This window comes from Schistocerca nitens, chromosome 4 (genome assembly GCF_023898315.1).
Source record: "Schistocerca nitens isolate TAMUIC-IGC-003100 chromosome 4, iqSchNite1.1, whole genome shotgun sequence".
Classification (NCBI taxonomy): Eukaryota; Metazoa; Arthropoda; class Insecta; order Orthoptera; family Acrididae; genus Schistocerca; species Schistocerca nitens.
Window position 1 is genome coordinate 851,235,075 of NC_064617.1, and position 23,533 is coordinate 851,258,607.

Sequence of the window (23,533 nt, forward strand, 5' to 3'; positions counted from 1 at the left end):
ATAAATACTTAATTGATATTGCTAGTCGCAAAAGTGCAACACCATGAAGGCAGCATGCAACGAATGTCAAACTGGTATTAAGCATACCACACACTTGGATATGCAAATGGTTAGTGTTTCAGCAGAACTGCACAAAGTAATTAGGAGTAAGTCTATCTACTGCATATAATAAAAGGTTATGCAGTAGTTTCCAGTCAGAAATCACATCTGAAATTTGGTTATTTATGGGAAGACCATGTTTATGTCTCAAACAAGAAGGAAAAATGTCTACCGCCACGTGTCGCAATTCAATAGCAACAAGGTCGCCCCGTGTCAAGATTGCAGTTTATCTTTTGGTGACACTGCTGCTCACAATGGTCTGTATCCCATGACGGTGATGCAAATATGGAATCGGTGGGTTAAGGAGGGCCACAGTCAGTGCTATGCAGTATGTCAATAGTCCTACATGACTAGCATCCAAAGAGGACATACTTATTGGTCACTTGGCCATGCAGGATCTGATGTTCAAGTCAAGTACCTCCAGTCAGGAAATGAGGTAGTCTTTAGTAAGACAGGTATCCACATGGACAGTGCGACTGGAGCACCATGGTTTATCAGCAAAGTGGCCATTGTTGCAGCTTCTCTTACTGCAGCAGCAGAGAAAGGTGGGCTAGTGGTGGTGCACCCAATGAGAAAACCGGACACAAAAGTGACACAATGTTCCCCCCACCCCCCACCCCTCAGATGAGTCCCAGTTGTGCGTGTGGCATCACAATAGACAAAGAGTGTGTGTGGAGGCTCAGAGGAGAATGACCATTGCCAGATAGCATTCTTCATCATCATCATACCATGCTCAGCACCTTGCATGACCTTATGGGAAGCCATTAGGTACACGACATGATCACCTCTGGTTCCCACAGCCAATAACTTGGACAGCAACCATTACATTTCTGATGTTTTACAGCCAAAGATTGCGCCCTAACTCTGAGGTCTCAGGGAAGTTATATTTCAACAAGATAATGCAAGATTATATGATGCCCCTGTCATGATGTACGATTATATGATGCCCCTGTCATGATGTACCTTCATGCAGTGAGTGTTGGACTGTTGCCTTGGCCAGTACGTTCTCCAGATATCTCACCTTTTGAAAACATCTGGTCATGGGCTGTCAAAAAAATGGGATGCCACCATCGCAATTCACGACAATTGACAAACTCTGGCACGAGTTGAAGCAGCATGGTATGACACACCCATATCTGTCACCCAAGCTCGGTCCAGCTCAATTCTCAGCTGGGTTAGTGCCATTGTCGCTGCCAGAGATAGCAACTCTGTTTACTAAGTTTCACCCCCTGTATGCAAACAACAAGTAAAATTTCATTATTTTCTATCTTTCCTGGTATTACAATTTGAAATACACAAGTAAGTGCTGACTATATTTTAAACTGCTTTCAAGTTGGAGCCTAATGAGTTTCACACAGCATGTTTCATTTAATGTATGACCATTAATGTTAACTTCTAGTGCAAGCAAGACTTCCTTGGTTCTCCAAAACTGTATATCATGAAACTTTGTGAGATTAAGACTTAAAATAGATACAATGAAACAGTTGAATGCCTGTTCAGCTCTCACCTGAGCAGCTTCTGGAAAGTTTGATTTCGGTCCTTGATTACTGTGCTTGTGTCATCAGCAAACGTTACAGTTTTCGAACTACTTTTTAAAGTCTTTAAAGATTATTTTCGTAGGTCAAAATCATACTGAAGGGACTGCTGATGGGAAGCACATTGTTCAGGAATGGATTCCTGATCACTGTGGTGCAACTAGCAATTATGTTAACAAAATAGCAAAATTAGTTTGAAATATGCACCAGAGATCAAGCTGTGGTTATTATTTACCATCTTTGTGCAAATATAAAGTGATCAGTGTTTACCAACTTGGAGATTCTTGGAGTGAAAGGTATGACCAATCAAAAACAATTACATGCTCAAAAAAGAACTTTGATACGTTTAGCAACTGTACCTGTCATTTTCAAGCAAGAACATGTCACTTTGTCGTATTAAAACAGTTCAATATATTCAGCTTAGCTGAGTCAGTATTTCCTTGTCGTTCAGTGATAGGGTCAGTGCTTTCTAGTAGCTGGCAGTTGTAAATTTTAAAACATCTGGTAGTGCATATTTGCATCTAAAAGACAACAGGGTTAATGTTTATTTATTTACTGTTTTCTTTCAAATTTTAGTATTAGCAGGGAGCATGCTTATTGTGCAATTGCAGGAAGAACAGCCCACAGTTCGCAAGCAGCTGAAGGTGCTGTTGGCTACAGTTAGCTACCTGAAGGCTGCTGCCTCTAGATGTAACAAAGGTGCAGAAACTGGTACATTGCATGGGACACTCTTGTGTCACTTGTTTTGCCAATGACCTCTGCAGGTTGTAACCAGTTCGCATCATTTGAGACGGATGATGAATGTCAGGACTTGCTGTCTGACATTCCATTCACCTTAACAATGGAGAAAGGCCACCTCCTTCAAGATGTAGAAATAGGAGCATGGGGGAAATGGTTTTTTCATTATTCAGAGCTTCAATGTAGAACACATTACAGAGCACTAGAGGGAAATAGTGTTCAGTACTGAAAATAAATCCAATGTGTGCTCAGTATGTCTGCTTGAGTGCTGCATCCGAAATGTGGAGGAGGCCCTACCTGCAGCTACTGAGGATGGAGGTTGCAGTCTTCAGCAAATTGTGGCTCATGTTGGCACCAGTCACTCTTGTCACTTGGGTTCTGAGGTCACCCTCAGTTCCTACATGCAGCTAGCAGAAGTGCTGGTCTGGAGCTAAGTGGAGGGTCTGAACTAGAGACTACTTGGCTGCAGATTTCTGAACCTGCATTACGGGTTAGAGAACTGTGGGGTTCTCCTAAATAGATCAGGGATGCACTACACAGAGGAAGAAGTTACTCAGCTAGCTGAGTACACGAGGAAAGCATTTTTTTAGGCTAGTCTACAGTTTAAGGTCCTCTGATGAATGCTCACACTTGGAACAAAATCCCTGAATTTACCATCCTACAAGAAAGTTGTCAAACTCAAATCATACTCAAAACCACGAACTGGATAAAAACTGGAGTATAAAACTCTGAAATACATTGCTCTACAAAACTCAAGGATGACCTGGGTAAAGTAACTTAACATTTAAGTGAAACTTCTGATACCATTTAACTATTTGGTGGAAGCCAATTGAAGAGTGGGAGCATGTTGTCAGCGTTCTTCCAGTCATGCAAAGAGCTGGACATCACATGGTGTGAAAACGTGACTGTAGCACCATATGGGGGTAGCACCACAACATGTGGCAGTTGAAGAAACAGGAAAAGACAGGGTGTGTCAATGAGTGAACATTTACAGCATGCTGTGGTGGTGGTCTTCAGTACAACTTGGCCTGGAAACACATCTGGATGACTTCGCATGAGGAAGAATCATTGAAAAACTGGTAGAAGGACAAAGGTGACTGGTGTTTCCAGAAGTATGGTATTTCTCACAACAGTGTTTCACATGCATGGCGAGCATTCCAAATGACAGGCACTGCTGCCTAAAGGGGAGGAGGTGGTTGACCACAGTCAACTATAGTAGCAGATGACTGATATATGTATTGTGCAACAGGCTAGACGGGATCCAAGTCAAACATTGGGTGCAATTGCAACCACCTTTAACAGGACTGCAAGGCACACAATCTCAGGCTTCACAGCTGCATGTGGACTGCACAGAGGTGTTTCAGGGAACTATCGTAAATTGTAGTGACTTCAGTATAATTATTGTCTTTGAATGAAAGTGTCATTTCTGTTTGTCTCATTGCATATTTGTTTCAGTTCCCTTCTGTAATATACTGTAGTAGTTCTTTCTATGTATAGTCCAAGTTTCATCGAACTACATTACTTGGCAGTGACACATCATGTGAAAGTTAATTTTGTGCTTAAGTTTTGCACACCAGAGTACTTAGAGAGACATGGAACACACAACGGAGAAGACAGATTATAAATCATAGGACGGAGTATTCATTGCAATTGTCAAAAACCTTATGTCTATTGAGGTTGAAATTGAGTCTGACAGTGAAGTTATCTGGACCCAGCTAACTTGTCTAGGTGAACTCAAGTTAATCATCGAATGTTTTTACCAGGCTCCTCATTCCACCATAACAGTTTCAGTATCAGATGCAGCTGATTAAGGGTTTGAAGAGACTAAACTTCTACAGTCAATAGTCTATTATTTGCCCCTGCCGGTCAGCATCTAGAGTTAACCCAATGTACAAATGTGAGAATGTTTTGCAAATGTTTGCTTAGCATGTGTCCAAGATGGAACTTCGGTATCAGACCGATATTCACCTAGAGGAACGTGGAAAACTGCCTAAAAACTCCATCCAGGCTGACCAACTCGTCCCCCTCATTAATCCACGAAGCAGCCTCAATGTGAACCAAGCTCGCTTTCCCAAGTTCCAGAAGTGGAGCTTTATTGCACTCTGAGTTGTAGAATTGTTCAAACAATGTCAATGATCAGTAGTGCAGTAATACCCCAATCATACAAAAATTGGTTGGAGGCAACTTTAATCTATTGAGTATAGACTGGCACATCTGCGGATTCATTGCAAGTGATATTGATAGACTTTCCTGTAAAGTAGTTCTGAACACTTCTTCCAAAAACTGTCTTGACCAAGTAGTTTAACAATTCACACATAAAGAAAATATTGTAGACACTGCAGCTACAAACAAGTCTGACCTTATCAACAGTCTCAGTACAGAGAAAGGGATTGTTATTGTTGTTGTGGTCTTCAGTCCAGAGACTGGTTTGATGCAATTCTCCATGCTACCCTATCCTGCGCAAGCTTCTTCATCTTGAAGTTTAGTTTAGTTTTTGTCATATTCCATAGATCATTTTCATAATTATTTTATCGATATGATGTGGAAGATTAAAACTGAAGAAACTGCAAAAAGGAGGGAATTTAAGGAGATTGGACCTGGATAAACTGACTAAACCAGAGGTTGTACAGAGTTTCAGGGAGAGCATAAGGGAACAATTGACAGGAATGGGGGGAAAGAAATACAGTAGAAGAAGAATGGGTAGCTTTGAGGGATGAAATAGTGAAGGCAGCAGAGAATCAAATAGGTAAAAAGACGAGGGCTAGTAGAAACCATTGGGTAACAGAAGAAATATTGAATTTAATTGATGAAAGGAGAAAATATAAAAATGCAGTAAATGAAGCAGGCAAAAAGGAACACAAATGTCTCAAAAATGATATCGACAGTGAGTGCAAAATGGCTAAGCAGGGATGGCTAGAGGACAAATGTAAGTATATAGAGGCATATATCACTAGGGGTAAGTCAGATACTCCTAAAGGAAAATTAAAGAGACCTTTGGAGAAAGGAGAACCACTTGCATGAATATCAAGAGCTTTGATGAAAACCCAGTTCTAAGCAAAGAAGGGAAAGCAGAAAGGTGGAAGGAGTATATAGAGGGTCTATACAAGGGTGATGTACTTGAGGACAATATTATGGAAATGGAAGAGAATGTAGATGAAGATGAAATGGGAGATATGATACTGCGTGAAGAGTTTGACAGAGCACTGAAAGACCTGAGTCGAAACAAGGTGCCGGGAGTAGACAACATTCCATTAGAACTACTGACAGCCTTGGGAGAGCCAGTCCTGACAAAACTCTACCATCTGGTGAGCAAGACGTATGAGACAGGCGAAATACCATCAGACTTCAAGAAAAATATAATAATTCCAATCCCAAAGAAAGCAGGTGTCGACAGATGTGAAAATTACCGAACTATCAGTTTAATAAGTTACAGCTGCAAAATACTAACGCGAATTCTTTACAGACGAATGGAAAAATTGATAGAAGCTGACCTCGGGGAAGATCAGTTTGGATTCCGTAGAAATGTTGGAACACGTGAGGCAATACTGACCCTACAACTTATCTTAGAAGAAAGTTTAAGGAAAGGCAAACCTTCGTTTCTAGCATTTGTAAAATTAGAGAAAGCTTTTGACAATGTTGACTGGAATACTCTCTTTCAAATTCTAAAGGTGACAGGGGTAAAATACAGGGAGTGAAAGGCTATTTACAATTTGTACAGAAAGCAGATGGCAGTTATAAGAGTCGAGGGGTATGAAAGGGAAGCAGTTGTTGGGAAGGGAGTGAGACAGGGTTGTAGCCTATCCCCGATGTTATTCAATCTGTATATTGAACAAGCAATAAAGGAAACAAAAGAAAAATTTGGAGTAGGTATTAAAATCCACGGAGAAGAAATAAAAACTTTGAGGTTCGCCGATGACATTGTAATTCTGTCAGAGACAGCAAAGCAAGAGCAGTTGAACGGAATGGACAATGTCTTGAAAGGAGGGTATAAGATGAACATCAACAAAAGCAAAACGAGGATAATGGAATGTAGTTGAATTAAGTCGGGTGATGCTGAGGGAATTAGATTTGGAAATGAGACACTTAAAGTAGTAAACGAGTTTTGCTATTTGGGGAGCAAAATAACTGATGATGGTCGAAGTAGAGAGGATATAAAATGTAGACTGGCAATCACAAGGAAAGAGTTTCTGAAGAAGAAAAATTTGCTAACAGCGAGTATAGATTTAAATGTCAGGAAGTCGTTTCTGAAAGTATTTGTATGGAGTGTAGCCATGTATGGAAGTGAAACGTGGACGATAAATAGTTTAGACAAGAAGAGAATAGAAGCTTTCGAAATGTGGTGCTACAGAAAAATGCTGAAGATTTGATGGGTAGATCACATAACTAATGAGGAGGTATTGAATAGAATTGGGGAGAAGAGGAGCTTGTGGCACAACTTGACTAGAAGAAGGGATCAGTTTGTAGGACACGTTCTGAGACATCGAGGGATCACCAGTTTAGTATTGGAGGGCAGCGTGGAGGGTAAAAATCATAGAGGGAGACCAAGAGATGAATACACTAAGCAGATTCAGAAGGATGTAGGCTGCAGTAGGTACTGGGAGATGAAGAAGCTTGCACAGGATAGAGCAGCATGGAGAGCTGCATCAAACCACTCTCAGGACTGAAGACCACAACAAACAACAACATGATGTGGAACAAGTCAGATTACAAGATATATATACACACATGAATAGTGCTAATATTACTATTACTGAAATTTTTAGTTCTACACAAGCAACTACATGAGAGGCACAAACCCATCTCTCTCTCTCTCTCTCTCTCTCTCTCTCTCTCTCCCTCCCCCCCCCCCCCTCCCTCCTCCCAGTTCTGAAACAGAAACGATTTTAAGCTAGATTTAAAACTTGATCTGCTAACTGCCAGACACTTTTATGTTGTTGGGCAAATGATCAAAGATTTTTGTTGCTGAATAATGTACTCCTTTTTGAGCAACTGATAGCTTCAATAACAGATAGTAAATGTCATTTTTCCCTCTAGTGTTGTACGTATGAACGTAACTGTTCTTCGTGAATTGAGATGGATTATTTATTATAAATTTCTTTAGTGAATATATGTACTCTGATGGTGCAGTTAAAATACCTAACTTCTTGAATAGGTACCTACATGGCATCCTTAGGTGAACACCACTAATTATCTCACTGCTCTCTTTTGTGCAATCAATACTTTATGTCTAAGTGGTGAGTTGCCCCAGAAAACTATTCCGTAAGACATTATTGAGAGGAAATATGCAAAGTACATTATGAGGCTGATCTGTTTATTACTAAGACTAGTGATTATATGAAGAGCGAAAGAAGCTGAACTTAATTGTTTGAGAAACTCGGTAATATATGCTTCTTCCAGTTTAAGTTGTCATCAATCTGAACACCAAAAAATTTGGAGAATTCTACCCCGTTAACTGAGCCCTGCTCATATGCTACAATATTGTCGGTATGACACTATTCGTTGTACAGAACTGGATATAGTGAGTTTTTTAAAAATTCAGAGAGAGTCCATTTTCTGAGAACCACTTAATAATTCTTTGAAAGACATCCTTGACAATATCTTCAGCTGCTTTTTCTGGAATGGGATTTATTATAACACTCGTGTCATCTGCAAAAAGTACTAGTTCTGCTTGCTGAACGTTAAGTGAGAGATCACTCACATGAATAAGGAACAGGAGAAGACCCAAAATTGAGCCCTCCCAACATTATTTGTGTTATTCAGCACAACTTTTTGCTTTCTGTTCTTTAAGTATGATTCAACCCAGCTGTGGGTAAAGTCTTCAATTCCATAAAACCTCAGTTTTTCTATGAGTGTGACATGATCCACACAGTCAAATGCCTTGGAAAGATCACAAAAAATACCAACTGGCCATAATTTGTTATTTAGGGCTTGTACTATTTGATGGGTAACTGTGTAGATAGCATTCTCAGTCAAGTAACCCTTCCGGAATCCGAACTGAGGCATGCTGAGTAAATTATTTTCACTTAAATGTGAGACTACTCTTGAATACCTAACTTTATCAAATATTTCAAAAAATGAAGTCAGCAATGAGATTTGTCTATAATTATTTAAGTCACTCTTGTCCCCTTTCTTATGAAGAGGTTTGACAATTGTGTATTTCAATCTGCCTGGAAAAAGTCCCTGTGCTAGCAAAGCATTACATATATCACTGAGGACTCCACTTATTAAATTAGAACAACACTTCAAAATTCTGTTAGAGACTCCATCAATACCACATGAGCTCTTGTTTTTCAGTATATTTATAATTCCCTTCATTTCAGTGGGGGGGGGTGCTATTTCTAAAGGCCTAAAGTCCTGGCAAATGACATTTTAACATATTTTTTTGCTTCTTCAACTGAACCCTTTAATCCTATTTTTGCTGCTACATTGAGAAAGTGCTGTTAAAAATACTTGCAACTTGTGAATTATCACTCACAACATTGTCATTTAGCTTTATTGCTATGGTACGCTGTGCATTGTCAGGCTGCCCTATCTCCCATTTGACAATATTCCATATAGTTTCTATCTTATTACCTCATTATTAATTTCTGTCAGAACACATAAGCTTCTTGACTTCTTAATGACTTTTAAATCTTTTGTAGTAAGCAAGTAAAGTCGGATCCTGACTTATTCCGGCCTGTACATATATTTCCCTCTTCCTTTTACACAATATCTTAATTCCCTTAGTAATCCATGACTTACATGTCTTTGTAATGGCTTTTTTTGATAACGTTTCAGGAAAGCAACTCTCAAATACTGAGACAAATTTACAGTGGAATAAATTGAATTTGGCATCAGCATCATTTTCTGTGTATACTTCATCCCATTCCACCTCTTCAAGGCTGCTCTTAAAACCACCTCTTCTAGGCTGCTCTTAAAACTCTGTACCCTGTTCGCATTAAATAAGCCTCCCTGCCTTGTATGAATCTGCCTGAAGCCTGTAAGGTGCTACATGTGTTATTTCCATTAACTGTGCATCATGATCAGATAGCCCATTAACAACCGGGTACACATTAATTGTTTCTGCCTGAGCACTGTCTATGAAAATGTTATCGATAAGTGACCTACTGTCCTGCTGCACACGAGTTGGAAAATTTACAACAGATACTAGATTGAAACAACCAAATAAAAATTCTAGCTCATTTTTCCTATCCGTATCTTTCAAGAAATCTACATTAAAATCATCACAAACCACTTTTTGTCTGACAGGTATCTCAATACTGCCTCTAGATTTTCCATGAGTAGCTGAAAGTTACTTGAGTGGATCTGTAGATTGTTACAATTACTATAGAAGTATACTGCAGTAGCAACTCGCAAGTACATGCTTCAGGGATCTGATCCACACAAAAACTATTTATTTCAATATTTTTGACTTTGTGTCCAGTTTTTATATAAGTAGCAACTCCTTTTTCCATGTTGACTCTACATGAATAAGATGCTAATCTGTAATCCCTTAAATTCAATTTCTCCATCCCGGAGGTTACATGGTGTTCAGAAAGACACAAAATGTCTATACCTTCAGAATTTACCCCCATTTTCTAGGCATACAAGAAACTCATCTATATTATTTTTCAATCCTCTAATGTTCTGATGAAACACACAAATTTTATTTTTTTGGATACTGCTACAGACATTATGGCACTGTTCTGTTTTAATCTCTTTCAATACTCTCTGTCTGTAACCTGATTCTAACCTAAAAAATGTGTCCCTCTGACTCCAGCAATCACAGGTATTTTGTCTTGTGTGCATGTGGCCCCCCTTACGTTTTCTGCAAGAACATCAACTAAACTATCCTTCCCCCTCCTATTCAGGTGCAGGCCATGACTAGTGTAACCCCACCTCCTAATTGCATCAACAGGCACAGCACAGATATGAGATTCAGTTTCTGCCAACAGTAACCCCCCCCCCCTCCCCCCAGCCCACCAAGCTCTCTGTTAACACGGTTGACCCCCCCCCCTCCCCCCAGCCCACCAAGTTCTCTGTTAACACGGTTGAAAGCTGTGTTAACCCAGAGCTGGTCATGGCACTGCAAAACATCCACAATCCCCACACAAGTGTGAGCTGTTGCTGCTCCTAATACATCCAGGTCACACGTAATACTATAGTCCGAATTGCTAGCCAGGCTGTTTCCTACTCCTCCTACTATAAGAACATGGTCCTCACCGTCAAAATCTTTGCACAAGGTCCCTAGGTTTTCTGCAACCTGGTTAAGCTTAGCACTACATTTCAGAATGCTCGTGACCTGGTACTCGACTCCTAGCCTATCCTGTAGCAACTGGCCTACACTTCACCCATGACTGCTACCTAACAGCAGGACTCTTTTCTTTCTGCTTGACTTTACTCCTGACCTAGCATAACAATTGTTACTACGAGTCTGCTGCATCCTACTTTGCTCAAAAACTGTATGAGGCTCTGAAACTTCCTGGCAGATTAAAACTGTGTGCCCGACCGAGACTCGAACTCGGGACCTTTGCCTTTCGCGGGCAAGTGCTCTACCAGCACTTGGTAGAGCACTTGCCCGCGAAAGGCAAAAGTCCCGAGTTCGAGTCTCGGTCGGGCACACAGTTTTAATCTGCCAGGAAGTTTCATATCAGCGCACACTCCGCTGCAGAGTGAAAATCTCATTCTGGAAACATCCCCTAGGCTGTGGCTAAGCCATGTCTCCGCAATATCCTTTCTTTCAGGAGTGCTAGTTCTGCAAGGTTCACAGGAGAGCTTCTGTAAAGTTTGGAAGGTAGGAGACGAGGTACTGGCAGAAGTAAAGCTGTGAGTACCGGGCGTGAGTCGTGCTTCGATAGCTCAGAAGGTAGAGCACTTGCCCGCGAAAGGCAAAGGTCCCAAGTTCGAGTCTCAGTCGGGCACACAGTTTTAATCTGCCACGAAGTTTCATATCAGCGCACACTATGCTGCAGAGTGAAAATCTCATCCTGTATGAGGCTCTTCTACTTCAGGTAACAAATCAAACTGATTGCTCACTGGAATCTGGAAAGTGATTTCTGGGGTTTTTTCCTTCCGACTACGACTTGTTAGCTGTTCCCAGCTCCCATTGTCTCTTTCCCCCTTCAACCTGTCTAATTCAAAGTACACCATTTCTAGTTCAGCCTGAAGGGCACAAATCTTTTTTCCCTGTTCCATGATTTTCTTGTCACGGCTACATAATCTACAACTCCATTGGTGAGCCTCATCTGGCACTATAACAGCTTCCCCGCTACAATCATCCCAGTGAAACACCAAACCCACAATCCTGATATTTCACTCCTGTGCTCACTAATCTATGACAACATCCACATTTGTCGCACATGATGGCAGATTAAAGTATACAAATTACACTACAAACAATTCCGCTACGCCAATTAATAATTAGTAGAAAGTAACTTAGCTTCCAGTGAGATGAGCAGAGAACTTCTGGACATAAGGCAAATGTAGTAGCAGGCGAATGTAAGCAGTTAATTGCTGGTGGAGGCTATAGTGGCGGAAATCACGAAACGAGTAAGAAACTGAAGAGGCTCGATATTTTCAAATGACAAATTTGAACAGGCGCTATCACTGCAACCTACACCCTTCTGAATCTGCTTAGTATATTCATCTCTTGGTCTCCCTCTACGATTTTTACCCTCCACGTTGCCTTACAATGCTATATTTGTTATTCCTTGATGCCCCAGAACATGTCCTACCAACCGGTCCCTTCTTTTTGTCAAGTTGTGCCACAAACTCCTCTTCTCCCCAATTCTATTCAGTACCCTGTCATTAGTTACATGATCTATCCATCTAATCTTCAGCATTCTTCTGTAGCACCACATTTTGAAAGCCTCTATTCTCTTCTTGTCAAAACTATTTATCGTCCACGTTTCACTTCCATACATGGCTACACTCCATACAAATACTTTCAGAAAAGACTTCCTGACATTTAAATCTCTACTCAGTGTCAACAAATTTCTCTTCTTCAGAAACACTTTCCTTGCCATAGCTAGTCTACATTTTGTATCCTCTCTACTTCGACCATCATCAGTTATTTTGCTCCCCAAATAGCAAAACTCATTTACTACTTTAAGTGTCTCTTTTCCTAATCTAATTCCCTCAGCATCACTTGATTTAATTCAACTACATTCCATTATCCTCGTTTTGCTTTTGTTGATGTTCATCTTATATCCTCCTCTCAAGACTCTGTCCATTCCGTTCAACTGCTCTTCCACGTCCTTTGCTGTCTCTGACAGAATTACAATGTACTCGGCAAACCTCAAAGTTTTTATTTCTTCTCCATGGATTTTAATTCCTACTCCAAATTTTTCTTTTATTTCCTTTATTGCTTGTTCAATATACAGATTGAATAATATCGGGGATAGGCTACAACCCTGTCTCACCCCCTTCACAACCACTGCTTCCCTTTCATGCCCCTTGACTCAAAACTGCCATCTGGTTTCTGTACAAACTGTAAATAGCCTTTTGTCCCTTATATTTGGCACCTGCCACCTTCAGACTTTGAAAGAGATTATTCCAGTCAACACTGTCAAAAGCTTTTTCTAAGTCTACAAATGCTAGAAAGTAGGTTTGCCTTTCCTTAATTTATCTTCTAAGATAAGTCGTAAGGTCAGTGTTGCCTCACGTGTTCCAGCATTTCTACGGAATCCAAATTGAGGTTCCCCCAGGTCGGCTTCTACCAGTTTTTCCGTCCATCTGTAAAGAATCTGTGTTAGTATTTCACAGCTGTGACTTATTAAACTAATAGTTCGGTAATTTTCACACCTGTCAACACCTGCTTCCTTTGGGATTTGAATTATTACATTCTCCTTGAAGTCTGATGGTATTTCACCTGTCTCCAACATCTTGCTCACCAGATGGTAGAGTTTTGTCACAGCTGACTCTTGTAGTTCTAGTGGAATGTTGTCTACTCCCGGGGCCTTGTTTTGACTCAGGTCTTTCAGTGCTCTGTCAAACTTGTCATGCAGTATCATATTTCCCATTTTACCTTCATCTACATCCTCTTCCATTTCCATAATATTGCACTCCAGTACATCGCCCTTGTATAGACCCTCTATGTACTGTACTCCTTCCATGTTTCTGATTTCCCTTCTTTGCTTAGTACTGGTTTTCCATCTGAGCTCTTGATATTCATACAAGTGGTTCCCTTTTCTCCAAAGGTCTCTCTACTTTTATTGTAGGTTGGTTGGTTGGTTGGTTGGTTTAAAAGAGGGAAGGAGGGGAGGGGGGCCAGGGGTGGGGGGAGGGACCAAATTGCTAGGTCATCAGTCCCTCAGTCCAATTAAAATAATTCCACAAGGGTGGGAGTAAAATAATCGAGACATACAAAACACAGCTGGAAGAAAGGAGAAAACCACAAGAATGACAGAAGGGCAACAAAAACTGAAATGGACAAAATCGGACAAGAAAACCACAGAGAAATGCAAGAAACATGTAGAAGATATCAAAACAAGATAGCAGATTACCATGGCTGGCTGACCACAAGAATAAAACGGAGAAGCCGGCCACTCTGCAACACATTAAAACCTCCACCATTAAAGCACTAGGGTGGAGGACACAGAGGGACAAAGGACATGTGCTACAACTTAGATCAAATGATAAAACCCACCCTCACAAATAAAACGTAAAACTAAAACTGCTGTTGAGGCATTGTCGCCCAACACTGAAGATAGGCTGCTGGGACAGTTAAAAGTTCACCGTAGAGTGGCTAAAAGAGGGCAGTCCAGCAAGCGGTGGACGACCATCATTAATGAGCCACAGCGACATCAAGGTGGGTCCTTGTGATGTAGGAGGTAACCATGCGTTAGCAACGTATGGCAATGCAGAGTCGGCAGAGGACAACTGATTCCCTGCGAGAGGACCACATGGAAACTTCCACACATTTGTAGTCTACTTAATGACATTCAGTTTGTTGTGCGTACTGTTATGCCATTCTATCTCCCAAAGCTGAAAAACCCTGCGGTGTAAGACAGAACGCAGGTCAGTTTTAGATATGCGCATCTCCAGGAGCAGATTCCGCATAGCCTGTCTGGCCAGCGAGTTCATTGCCCGGGATTCCGACGTGTCCTGGGGTCCACACAAACACCACTGAATGACTGGACCATTCCAGGGCAGAGATGGACTCCTGAATGGACGCTACCAAAGGATGGCAAGGGTAGCTTTGGTCGACAGCTTGTAGGCTGCTCAAGGAGTAAGGTACACAGGGGAAATGACTTGCCAGGGCATGAGCGGGTGTACTCAAGAGCACAAGATATGGCCACCAGCTCTGCAGTAAAAACACTGCAGCCACCTGGCAAGGAGTGCTATTCAATACGTCCTCCATGAACATACGCAAAGCCTACGTGACCATCAGCCATCAGTGTAAACCACTTCATGGACCCAGTACATGTCGAGAATTGAGAGGAAATGATAGCGGAGAGCTGCAGGGTTAACTAAGTCCTTAGGGCCATGCGAAAGGTCCAGAAGACTCTGCAGGCTAGGTGAACACCATGGAGATGTACGTGAATGTACCTTGTGGAGAGGTGGTAACAGGAAGGACTCCAGTTCAGACAGAAGGGACCATACGCAAACTGCAATTGTAAGTCCTGACCTGGGCCGCTGATGCAGAAGATGAACCGCGTGGTTGGGAAAAGGAGACAGTAATTTGGATACGCAGGAGAACTATGAATGTGTGCAAAGTAACTGGCAAGCAGTTGTGCACGCCTAACCTTCAATGGAGGGACTCCGGCCTCCACCAGGACACTGGTCACCAGACTCGTTCTAAAACCTTCTGTCGCTAGGCGAACGCCACAGTGGTGCACTGGGTTGAGTAAACGCAATGCTGAGGGTGCTGCAGAACCGTACACCAGACTCCCATAGTAAAGGCGGGATTGAACAAGGGCTCTGTAGAGCTGCAGCAGCGTTGAGCGATCTGCACCCCAGTTGGTGTTGCTCAGGCAGCAGAGGGCATTGAGGTGCTGCCAGCACTTCTGCTTAATCTGACGAGGGTGAGGTAGCAAAGAGAATCATGTGTCAAAAACCAGTCCTAAGAATCGATATGTCTCCACTACAGTGAGTGGATCGTCATTAAGGTAAAGTTATGGTTCTGGATGAACAGTGGGACGCCGACAGAAATTCATGGCACACGACTTCACGCCTGAAAACTGGAAGCCATGGGCTACACTTGTGAATGGCTCCCTGTAGGTGTCACTCAGCAACACTAGTACTGGAGGAGCAGTACGAAATGCAGAAGTCATCTGCATACAGAGCAGGTGAGACCGACGGCCCTACAGCTGCTGCTAGACCATTAATAGTTACTAAACATAGAGAGACACTCAATATGGGGCCCTACGGAATGCCATTCTCCTGAATACGGGGGGAACTATGGGAGGCACCGACTTGGACACAGAAAGTACAAGGCAACAGGAAGTTTAGGATAAAATTTGGGAGTGGTCCCGAAGACCCCACTCATACAATCTGGCAAGGATATAATGTCACCAGGGCGTGTCGTATAATTTACGTAACTCAAAACAGACAGCAACCATATGTTGACATCTGGAAAAGGCTGTTCAGATGGCAGACTCGAGGGACACAAGATTATCAGTGGTAGAGCGACCCTGGCGGTAGCCACTCTGACATTAAGCCAGTAGGTCACGCGACTCCAGGACCCAACCCAACCGCTGACACACCATATTCCAGTGGCTTGCAAAGAAAGGCAGTGAGGCTGATGGGCCGGTAGCTATCCACATCAAGTGAGTTTGGACCGGGTTTGAGCACCAGAATGATGGTGCTCTCCCACCATTGCGATGGAAAGATGCCATCACACCAGATCCAGTTGAAGATGACAAGGAGATGTCGTTTGTAGTCAGACGAGAGATGTTTAATCATCTAACTGTGGATCTGATCAGGCCCAGGAGCTGTGTCGGGGGCAATGTGCAAGGGCTCTGAGGAGCTCTCACTCTGTAAATGGGGCGTTATACGGTTCACTGTGGTGTGTAGTGAATGAGAGGACTTTCCTTTCCATCTGCTGTTTGTGGGTGCAAAAGGCTGGGGGGTAGTTCTCCAACACAGAGACTCCAGCATAGTGGTCAGCAACGTGCTCAGCAATTGCTTTTGCGCTGGTAGATAACACACCACTGATGTTAATGCCAGGGACACCTATTGGGGTCTGGTACCCAAAAAGACATCTGATCTTCGTCCAGACTTGGGAAGGCGACATATGGCACCCAATGGTCAACACGTACCTCTCTGAACACTCCTATTCCAGTTGTTTTATAAGCTGGCAAACATGGGCATGGAGCTGCTTAAAGGCTATTAGGTGCTCTAGGAAAGGGTGCCGCTTATGTCACTGTAGAGATTGCTGATGCTCTTTAATTGCCTCAGCGACTTCGCCGGGGGCACCCTAGAGAATGAGGGATTGCGTTTTCTGCCACAGAAACGATCGTTCTAGTTACCTGCTCAACGACAACATCGATGGCACCATGTAGGGGAGATTCAATGGTGACAGCAGAGGTGAAGGCTCCCCAGTCTGCCTTGTTTAAATCCCATTTGGATAGGCGTCCGTGGGCACGACACCAGGGGAGTGGCAGGAAGATGGGGAAGTGTTCACTACCACTCAGGTCATCATGTGCTCTCCAGTGGATAGATGGGAGAAGGGCAGGACTGCAAACCGAGAGATCAATGGCCGAATATGTGCCATGTGCCACACAGATATGTGTTGGGGCACCTGTATTTAAGAGGCAGAGGTCGAGTTGTGACAGTAAATTTTCGACCTCCCTACCTCAGCCAGTATGCATGGTGCCACCCAACAAGGGGTTATGCACATTAAAAATCTCCCAAGAGTAGGAAAGTTTTAGGGAGTTGATCAATCAGTGCAGCCAATACGTTCAGGGGTACTGCACCACCTGAAGGGAGACAGTTATTTCCTGTGTCGCCCATATCCTGACAGCCACAGCTTCAAGAGGGGTTTGAAGGGACACTGGTTCACTAGATATCAAGTTCAGGACATAGACACAACTCCACCTGACACTATCATAGTCGCTACGGTTCCTGTAATATCCCTTATAGCCACGGAGGGCAGGGGTCCGCATTGCTGGGAACCAGGTTTCCTGGAGGGCAATGCAGAAAGCAGGTGTAAAGCTTAAAAGTTGCTGTAGCTCAGTCAGGTGGTGGAAAAAACCGCTGCAATTCCACTGGAGGATTACATGATCGTTAGACTGGAAGGCATGAAACACTCAATGAGGCAGTCTACGCCTCAGGGTCACCTGCTGCCACCAGATGAGTACCTGTGTGTTCGACATCCATCGTGTCTGAGGGCCAAGTGAGATCTACGTCCTCGGCGGACGCCAGAATAACCACCTCATCCTCAGACACAGAGCTTATAGGCAGTGGTGGTGTGGGTGCCACCGCAGTGCTTTGGTTCTTGGAGGTCATTTCCTTTTTAAGTTTCTCTCACTGCTCCTTAAGTTTGTCTGGTTGGGAGGGCTTCACTGATTCAGTCTCAGGGACTAAGGAGAACTGTGAAGCCCTCCAACCAGCTACCTGTGGCTGCTTCAGCCAGTGGCGGATGTTAGCTTTGCCACTGGTAGGAACCTGGGACGGGAGTGACCCAAGGGATTCCTTCCTGGCGAGAGGACCCGAAGAAGAATTACGCTTCTGTGACTGAGAAGTGGGAACTGATGTCCCTGATGGTTCGGGGGCGGGTGTTGCTCTTGAAGCAGGTTGTGCAGGAGCAACAGGGAGGGAAGTGCCCCCCACCATCAAGGGGGCAGGTGGAGTCTGACAGCTCTGAGAGCCAACTGTATGCAGCAGAATGGAAGATGGTAGAATCGTTGTCATAGAGGCAGCATAGGTTGACGTCATATGCACAGGATGTGGCCTCTCATATTTTCTCTTAACCTCAGTGTAGGTCAGTCGGTCCAGGGTCTTGTATTCCATTATTTTTCTTTCTTTCTGGAGAATCCTGCAGTCTGGCAAGCAAGGCGAATGGTGCTCTCCACAGTTGACACAGATGGGAGGCGGGGCACAGGGAATATTGGGATGTGAAGGACGTCCACAATTCCAACAGATGACACTGGAAGTACAGCGGGAAGACATACGGCCGAACTTCCAGCACTTAAAGCACTGCATCGGGGGAGGGATATATGGCTTTACGTCACTGTGGTAGACCATCACCTTGACCTTCTCGGGTAATGTGTCACCCTCGAAGGCCAAGAGGAAGGCACTTGTGGCAACCTGATTATGGCTTGGATCCCGTTGGATGTGCTGGATGAAGTGGACACCTTGCTGCTCTAAATTGGCACGCAGCTCATTGTCAGACTGCAAAAGAAGGTCCCTGTGGAATATGATACCCTGGACCATATTTAAGCTGTTATGGGGCATGATGGAAACAGAAACATCCCCCAGCTTGTCACAGGCGAGTAGTGCTCGTAACTGAGCAGAGGATGCTGTTTTGATCATGACTGACCCTGAACAAATTTTGGGCAAGCCCTTCATCTCCCCAAACTTGTCCTCTAAATGCTCCACAAAAACTGAGGTCTGATTGAAGGAAATAGTGCGCATATAGTATTAGGAACGGAAAGTTGGTTAAAACCGGAAGTGAACAGTAACGAAATCCTAGACACAGAATGGAATATATACCGCAAGGATAGGATAAACGCCAATGGTGGAGGAGTATTTATAGCAGTAAAGAATTCAATAATATCCAGTGAAGTTATTAGCGAATGCGAATGTGAAATAATCTGGGTTAAGTTAAGTATCAAAGGTGGGTCAGATATGATAGTTGGATGCTTCTATAGACCACCTGCATCAGCAACCGTAGTAGTTGAGCGCCTCAGAGAGAACCTGCAGAACGTCGTGAAGAAGTTTCGTGATCATACTATTGTAATAGGGGGAGACTTCAATCTACCAGGTATAGAATGGGATAGTCACACAATCAGAACTGGAGCCAGGGACAGAGACTCTTGTGACATTATCCTGACTGCCTTGTCCGAGAATTACTTCGAGCAGATAGTTAGAGAACCAACTCGTGAAGCTAACGTTTCAGACCTCATAGCAACAAATAGACCGGAACTTTTCGACTCCGTGAATGTAGAAGAGGGTATCAGTGATCATAAGTCAGTGGTTGCATCAATGACTACAAGTGTAATAAGAAATGCCAAGAAAGAAAGGAAAATATATTTGCTTAACAAGAGTGATAGGGCACAAATCGCAGAATATCTGAGTGACCACCATCAAACGTTCATTTCTGAGGAAGAGGATGTGGAACAAAAATGGAAAAAATTCAGAAACATCGTCCAGTACGCCTTAGATAAGTTCGTACCGACTAAGGTCCAAAGCGAGGGGAAAGATCCACCGTGGTATAACAATCATGTACGAAAGGTACTACGGAAACAAAGAAAGCTTCATCATAGGTTTAAGAGTAGTCGAATCATAGCTGATAAGGAAAAGCTGAACGAAGCGAAAAAGAGCGTAAAGAGAGCAATGAGAGAAGCATTCAACGAATTCGAACATAAAACATTGGCAAACAATCTAAACAAGAACCCTAAAAAGTTTTGGTCATATGTAAAATCGGTAAGCGGATCTAAATCCCCTATTCAGTCACTCGTTGACCACGATGGCACCGAAACAGAGGACGACCGAAGAAAGGCAGAAATACTGAATTCAGTGTTCCGAAACTGTTTCACTGCGGAAAATCGTAACACGGTCCCTGACTTCAGCCGTCGCACGGACGCTAAAATGGAAAATATTGAAATAAACTATATCGGAATTGAAAAACAACTGCTATCACTTAGTAGCGGAAAAGCATCCGGACCAGACGAGATACCCGTAAGATTCTACAGTGATTATGCTAAAGAACTTGCCCCCTTTCTATCAGCAATTTATCGTAGATCTCTGGAAGAACGTAAAGTACCTAGCGACTGGAAGAAAGCGCAGGTCGTTCCCATTTTCAAGAAGGGTCATAAATCAGATGCGAATAATTATAGGCCTATTTCGCTTACGTCAATCTGTTGTAGAATAATGGAACATGTTTTATGTTCTCGTATTATGACGTTCTTAGATAATACAAATCTCCTTCATCATAACCAACATGGATTCCGCAAACAGAGATCATGTGAAACTCAGCTCGCCCTATTTGTCCAAGAAATTCACAGTGCCGTAGACACTGGCGAGCAGATTGATGCCGTATTCCTGGACTTCAGGAAGGCATTTGATACGGTTCCGCACTTACGTTTAGTGAAAAAAATACGAGCTTACGGAATATTGGACCAGGTTTGTGATTGGATTCAGGATTTCCTAGAAGAAAGAACACAACATGTCATTCTTAACGGTTCAAAATCTGCAGATGAAGAGGTAATTTCGGGAGTACCGCAAGGAAGCGTGATAGGACCTTTATTGTTTACAATATACATAAATGACTTAGTTGACAACATCGGTAGCTCCGTGAGGCTATTTGCAGATGACACGGTTGTCTACAAGAAAGTAGCAACATCAGAAGACTCGTACGTACTCCAGGAAGACCTGCAGAGGATTGATGAATGGTGCGACAGCTGGCAGCTTTCCCTAAACGTAGATAAATGTAATATAATGCGCATACATAGGGGCAGAAATCCATTCCAGTACGATTATGCCATAGGTGGTAAATCATTGGAAGCGGTAACGACCGTAAAATACTTAGGAGTTACTATCCGGAGCGATCTGAAGTGGAATGATCACATAAAACAAATAGTGGGAAAAGCAGGCGCCAGGTTGAGATTCATAGGAAGAATTCTAAGAAAATGTGACTCATCGACGAAAGAAGTAGCTTACAAAACGCTTGTTCGTCCGATTCTTGAGTATTGCTCATCAGTATGGGACCCTTACCAGGTTGGATTAATAGAAGAGATAGACATGATCCAGCGAAAAGCAGCGCGATTCGTCATGGGGACATTTAGTAAGCGCGAGAGCGTTACGGAGATGCTGAACAAGCTCCAGTGGCGGACACTTCAAGAAAGGCGTTACGCAATACGGAGAGGTTTATTATCGAAATTACGAGAGAGCACATTCCGGGAAGAGATGGGCAACATATTACTACCGCCCACATATATCTCGCGTAATGATCACAACGAAAAGATCCGAGAAATTAGAGCAAATACGGAGACTTACAAGCAGTCGTTCTTCCCACGCACAATTCGTGAATGGAACAGGGAAGTGGGGATCAGATAGTGGTACAATAAGTACCCTCCGCCACACACCGTAAGGTGGCTCGCGGAGTATAGATGTAGATGTAGATGTAGATTGACAAGAAAGATTCCCCATCAACTCTTGTACATACAAGGTACCGGGATGAATAAGCTTCGCTGCCATTCTTAGCCTGGCGTTCCACCCATGGCGTGGCAGAGGGAGAGGGGGGGGGGATTTTTAGTCGTATTTCTTAGCATTGAAGTTAGACCTTGACTGCTTAGAGACTGCTGGTGTTTGACCTGCAGCAAGAGATGACGTACTGCGCTTCATGGTATGTCATCCACCTTGATGCCACCCACTCCAACCAGGGGCTCTCCCCATGGGTGCCACCCCGCCGCAACAGAGGCCAACTGGCAGGATGGCCTTGCCGGGAGTCCCAATGCCCCAGGGTGACGGGCATCTACTCCTTGGCATATGTGGTTAGGGGGCTACAACCAACAGGGTACATGGCAGCCCCACCATAACGGGCTGGCTACCGTGCTGGATATTGGGCGCAAATGAGCTAAGAAGTCCATTACCGTCGACAGCGCAGAAAGCGATACTGCACAGAGGATGGACGAAAATGCACCCTGGAGGGTGACCTCACTCAACAGCTGGAGAACGAGCAGAAGTGCAGATCCACATCGATGAAGGATGCGAGACGTCTCAGCACATAATGGACACTATGCACCATGTAAGATGCCCTTGCCCATCTGGCTCGCTCTTCGGGAAAATTTTGAAAAATTGAGGTCAAACCCTACAGGGGACCATCACATAAAGGCCGAAACGTGAGAGACTCCTTTTAGTCGCCTCTTACGACAGGCAGGAATACCTAAGGCCTATTCTAACCCCTGGACCCACAGAGGGATTTACTGTAGGAGTATCTGACTTACCCCTAGTGATATATGCCTCTATATCCTTACATTTGTCCTCTAGCCCTCCCTGCTTACCCATTCTGCACTTCATGATGATCTCTTTTTTGAGACGTTTGTATTCCGTTTCGCCTGCTTCATTTACTGCATTTTTATATTTTCTCCTTTCATCAATTAAATTCAATATCTCTTCTGTTACCCAAGGATTTCTACTAGCTCTCATCTTTTTACCTACTTGATCCTCTGCTGCCTTCACTATTTCACCTCTCAAAGCTACCCATCCTTCTTCTACTGTATTTCTTTCCCCCATTCTTGTCAATTGTTTCCTAATGCTATCTCTGAAACTCTCTACAAGCTCTGGTTCTTTCAGTTTATCCAGTTTCCATCTCCTTAAATTCCTACCTTTTTGCAGTTTCTTCAGTTTTAGTCTACAGTTCATAACCAATAAATTGTGGTCAGAGTCCACATCTACCCCTGGAAATGTCTCACAATTTAAAACCTGGTTCATAAATCTCTGTCTTACCATTATATAATCTATCTGAAATTCCAGTGTCTACAGGCCTCTTCCACGTATACAACCTTCTTTCATGATTCTTGAACCAAGTGTTAGCTATGATTAAGATATGCTCTGTGCAAAATTCTACAAGGTGGCTTCCTCTTTCATTCCTTACCCCCATTCCACATTCACCTACTACTTTTCCTTCTCTCGCTTTTCCTACTATCGAATTCCAGTCCCCCATGACTATTAAATTTTCATCTCCCCATACTATCTGAATGATTTCTTTTATCTCTTCGTCATCTGCGGAGCTAGTTGGCGCATTAACTTGTACTACTGTGGTATGCTTGGGCTTCATGTCTATCTTGGCTACAATAATGTGTTCACTATGCTGTTCATAGTAGCTTACTTGCACTCCTATGTTTTATTCAATATTAAACCTACTCCTGTATTACCCCTATTTGATTTTGTATTTATAATCTTGTATTCACCTGACCAAAAGTCAGGTTCTTCCTGCCACCGAGCTTCACTAATTCCCACTGTATGTAACTTTCACCTATCCATTTCCCTTTTTAAATTTTCTAACCTACCTGCCC

General features: G+C 43.2%; 1 protein-coding gene across 2 annotated transcripts in view; it reads right to left on the reverse strand.

Annotated features, from left to right (window-relative positions):
• Positions 1 to 23,533, reverse strand: part of LOC126253289 (nucleotide exchange factor SIL1) — a 129,728-nt gene that overhangs the window by 87,717 nt on the left and 18,478 nt on the right. Inside the window, exon 1 of one of the 2 annotated variants that reach the window (XM_049954516.1) lies at positions 1,121 to 1,258. The exons of the other annotated variant lie outside the window; for it this stretch is intronic. Coding sequence (XP_049810473.1) covers positions 1,121 to 1,217 — 97 coding nt within the window. The 5' untranslated portion in view covers positions 1,218 to 1,258. Of the gene's footprint in view, positions 1 to 1,120; positions 1,259 to 23,533 lie in introns of those variants that run through there. 2 annotated transcript variants of the gene reach the window in all.